This window comes from Ambystoma mexicanum, chromosome 4p (assembly GCF_040938575.1).
Source record: "Ambystoma mexicanum isolate Mex_15411 chromosome 4p, UKY_AmexF1_1, whole genome shotgun sequence".
NCBI lineage: Eukaryota > Metazoa > Chordata > Amphibia > Caudata > Ambystomatidae > Ambystoma > Ambystoma mexicanum.
The window spans coordinates 150,760,879-150,765,286 of record NC_090927.1 but is presented as its reverse complement, the minus strand read 5'-3'; the positions used below and the strand labels follow the sequence as shown (position 1 = coordinate 150,765,286).

At 39.7% G+C, this 4,408-nt stretch overlaps 1 protein-coding gene across 1 annotated transcript; it reads right to left on the bottom strand.

The window, feature by feature from the left end:
• Window positions 1-2,435: 2,435 nt before the first annotated feature.
• On the bottom strand, window positions 2,436-3,989 carry LOC138452801 (general transcription factor II-I repeat domain-containing protein 2-like). Its single transcript, XM_069605144.1, has one exon. It carries the CDS (start codon window positions 3,987-3,989, stop codon window positions 2,436-2,438), a length of 1,554 nt encoding a protein of 517 aa, XP_069461245.1.
• Between the last annotated feature and the right edge of the window lie 419 nt (window positions 3,990-4,408).

Here is a 4,408-nt window from a genome sequence, read left to right as displayed (position 1 = left end):
ATATATATTATATATCAGGTTTTACCTCTGACTGTGCCTGTCACTATTTTGCGGTATCTCTCTCTGGCTTGCAGGGGTGCTGTGATAAGTATTCACGTAGCGCGATTAAGTAGAACGTTGCGTTCCGAATCAAACGTGTGTATTATATCTCCTGATTACAGGAGTTCAAAGATTGTGTAAATATGCTCTTGGAGTGCTCTCAATACGTTATATCACTCTCATAACGGTCCACGGAATGGTGGAAGCACCGGAACTACATGATCGCGTCGCGCTCCCCCTTCCATGACTGTGGTGCCCTCTGGCTTTCCTCAGAAGTTGCTGTCGCCGGAGCACTAGCCCGTCCCTCCCGCAACTTCCCAATCTTCAACACTCGATGCAGATACAGTAATCTCAATTGTGTGCGCGTGTGCATGCAAGTTTGCCTAAGTCAACAAACACTGTCCCATTAACACACACATTCATAAGAATAATAAAAAGAGCACTTAACTCGTTGCAGAGCAGCAAAGAAAGTGGAAGTAAAGTAGAAGGACAGGGTGATTTATGGACAAGGACTATTATTATTGGTTGAAGTAATCATGTGGTCAGTTTGAGGACCAATAAGAATAGAACTACCAAAGACTCAAAAACAATGGTTATTGTAGTTTATTGAGTTTTGCTTTTCATGTTTTATTGGTTTATAATTTTGCTGCTGAACAGTGAAATGGAAAGAGAAGCATAATCCGAGCCTCAGGTCTTGACATAGAATTGTATACTGGTCTAAAATGTTGGCTGCAGGAACAGGATCTACACATTCAAATTGGCCAGTTTGTGGTGATTCAATTATTTGAGTGTCTTCTCTTATGTTTTCCTCTATGTGTATATCTCTGTAGTGTTCATTGTTTTCTTTGAGATATTTTAGGACTTGATTGATCTATTGGCCGTCATACTCCTAGACTTCTACATTTTCTTTAAGATCTAACGGCAAATATACTACTTTGCCGCGAATGCCTTTTAGTAACTCAGATGGAGGCAATTTGGCAGTTTTCAGTTGAAGGCGTATTATAGCTTGAAACGGGTGTATGGTTTGGCTTATAATGCTCTCATACAAGATTTCTAAGTTATTAGTGATAGCACGTGATGGCATTTGGTTATTGTCAAGCTTGTCAAGCTTTGTATTGCAGTACGTGCAAACTACTGTTAGTTGTTAGAAATAAAGCTAATTGGAACCATTGGGATTCCTCAGGTTCTTCTATTTTGTAGGCCATATCTAGTATTCTTGTGCTCTTTTTATAAACATTTTCTGCGACAAGAGACACACACTTTGTCTGGTATTTCAGCCGATGTGTTTTGAAACTTTGCCATTTCTTTTTTGTATGTGTTTGAGGTTAAGAGGTTTTCGCCAATGTTTTCTAAAGTTATAGAATGTTCTAAGTGAACTTCATTTCCAAAATATTTTCTTCGGATGTGCTTGTTAAGATGGATTTCTGAACTCTGTCCTGGAGGTGCAGAGGTTCAGAAGGCCAGACTAGTTTCTTGGAACAGGGTAACTTCTGGACAAGCCAGACCAATCACGGTAGCGATGGCGGCGGTCAAGACTAGGTCTCAAGAGGAGTGAGGGTGACTGAGAGCCCGCAATGAGCACACAAAGCAAGGGCGCTTACAAATTACTCCAGACAGGTGTTATATTTAAAATATAGACACATTTATTACAAGGCCTTTGTAACATCAACCATAGTAAAGAATCACGGTAAAACTCCAGTAAACCAACACATCACAATCAATACAATATATATACAAGACCGAGGGGTCTAAAGAGTTAGAAGCACGAAATATGCAGACCACCTAGATGGGGAGGAAAACAGGCAGTGCAAGTAATCGTTAGACCCAGTTCGACATCAGAGGCCACCTAACTAGAAGGAAGTCTGAGCCCTACGAAGAGTGGAGCCTTGTGCTCAAAAGTACCTGCACACGCGGGTGCCAACAGGCAAAGGGGAGTCTCTTCAGGGAAATCAGGCAGTTCAGAGAGGTGAACAAAACGATGATGAACAGATCCCCGCACCTCTAGCGCGGCCTCCACTTGTGGGCAGAAGCAGGGCGCGAGTGTGGAACAGGGTTGCTGTTTACTACAGCGATGGAAAGCCACAGGCTCCTGCGGGAGGGCGACCGGTTAGGGCAGTGATGGCAAACCTTTTTGAGCCCAAGTGCCCAAACTGCAAACCAAAACGACTTATTTTTTTCAAAGTGCCAACACTGCAATTAAACCTGAATAACGAGGTTTTAGTTTAGAAAAAACTGTTTGTACAGTTTTTCAAACTAATTAACAGCTTTTGTTTAAAAAGAAAAACACAATAACAGCTTTCCATTAAACATTTTTTTTTTATTGAAAAAAACAAAAAAAAAAACAACAACTGTACACGTGCATGTATTTTTTTTAAAGACGCCTTTTGTGGGCACAATTAATGTGATTTTTGCTGTTGTATGCATGCTGATAACTTGCCAAACCTTGGCTCATACTCTGTTAGTTTAAGACCAACACATACAGCACTGAGTTCATCTGTTAGTCTATTTCTGGCATCACATTTGATATAATTCAATGCTGAAAACAGCTGCTCACAAGCATAGGATGACTCAAACAAAGAAAGAAAAGCAATCCCAAGTGTTTTCATTGACTTAAAATTATTTGGCAGAGAATTCCACACTTTAAGGATTTCATTTTCCGAACTAGCAACTGTGCTATCCTCTGTTATCCCTTCACACTCCATCTTCTCAAGTGTTGCACGCAGGTCATAGAATTTATTTTTCCAGATAGAGCTTTCTTGAAATTCCAGTAGCTCCATTTCAAGATTTTCTAAATCTAACCAGTGTAAGCAGGAAAGATCAAGTTCTTCACATTTGGCTTTATCTGGAGACGTAAGAAAACACAGGGTTGTCTCCATCTTACGGAACTGTAAAAATCTGTTACTAAATTTCTCCTTTGCAACTACTATAATGCTAGAAAATTCCTTGTAGATTTCATGATGGTTTGGATTGTCTGTAAATGTTGTAAAATTTTCCAAATGCATTTTTAGATTTGGAAAATATTTCAGCTGCCCACTTTCAAGGTCTCTTTCAAAAACCTGCAGTTTTCTCTCAAATGTTCTGATATCAGAAAACATCATTTCTGCTGTTTTCCCTAAACCTTGCAGTTTTTTGTTCAGTACGTTGAAGTGTATTGTAAAATCAGTAAAAAACATGAGGTTGGTGAGCCAGGTCATATCAGTGAGCTGTGGATATTCCTGCCCCTTTTCATTCATAAACAGCCTAATTTCATCCAAGCAGGCTACAAATCTCTCCAAGACCCTTCTTCTGCTTAGCCACCGTACATTATTGTACATAAGTAAAGTATTATACTGTGCCTGTACCTCATCAAGAAGTGCTTGAAACTGTCGACAATTAAGAGCACGAGCCATGATGTAATTCACCATTTTTGTGACATCCTTGAGAATATCGTCTAATTTTTTGCTGCTTCCCTTGGCACAAAGAGCTTCTTGATGTATAATACATTGAAATTGAATGACTGGATGCTTTGCTTCTTTAACAAAAAACTGTATGAAACCAGATGTTACCCCTACAATGGAAGGTGCCCCATCACTAGTAACTGAAACCACTTTTTCTGGCCTTATGTCTTGTGACAAAAAAGCCTCCATCGCAGCATTGTAGATATCTATCCCCTGTGTTCTTCCAGGCAAAGACACCAGTTTCATGAGCTCTTCTCTCATGGTGTCACCAAAAGCATAACGCAAAATTACTGCTAGCCTTGCATGATTATTTATATCTGTGCTTTCATCCAAGCACATGGAGAAACAGGCTGCCTTTTGGAAGTCAGTGGTGAGCTGCTGACTAACATCACTTGCCATACGCAGGACTCTATCTTTAACAGTATTTCTGCTAAGTGGCATTTCAGAGATTCGTTGCTTAATTGTGTCCTTGTTTGGGAAATCATGAAAAAGGGAATTACTCACAGCCAACATGGCCGTTTTGATAAAATCGCCATCAAAGAGGGGCTTCCCATGTTTTGCTATGCACAGTGAAATTTCCAAGCTGGCAGTTGCCAGATAATTTGTTTTAGAAAGATAGTTGCAAAAACTACGATACTGGCAGTGATATTTCCTTAATTTCCCATCAAGAAACTTTCAGCTTTACCAAGTTTCGCAACACTTTTATGGTTGTTGTCAAAATGAAGTCTGACACTTGATGTGCGAGATACAACACTTTCACTACACAGAACACATAACGCTTTCCCATTGTGTTTAATCACTCCAAATGACTGTGTCCAGGCCTCTTTGAATGATCTTCCACTATCTGTTTTTAATTTTGCCTTCTTTGATGTACTCATTTTTGGGTGTTCAAGTCTACAAAAAACACAAAATGTTTAAAATAAAGACGGATG

Coding starts and splice junctions, on each gene's coding strand:
- LOC138452801 (XM_069605144.1), bottom strand. CDS start 3,989: ATGTTGGCTGTGAGTAATTCCCTTTTTCATGATTTCCCAAACAAGGAC.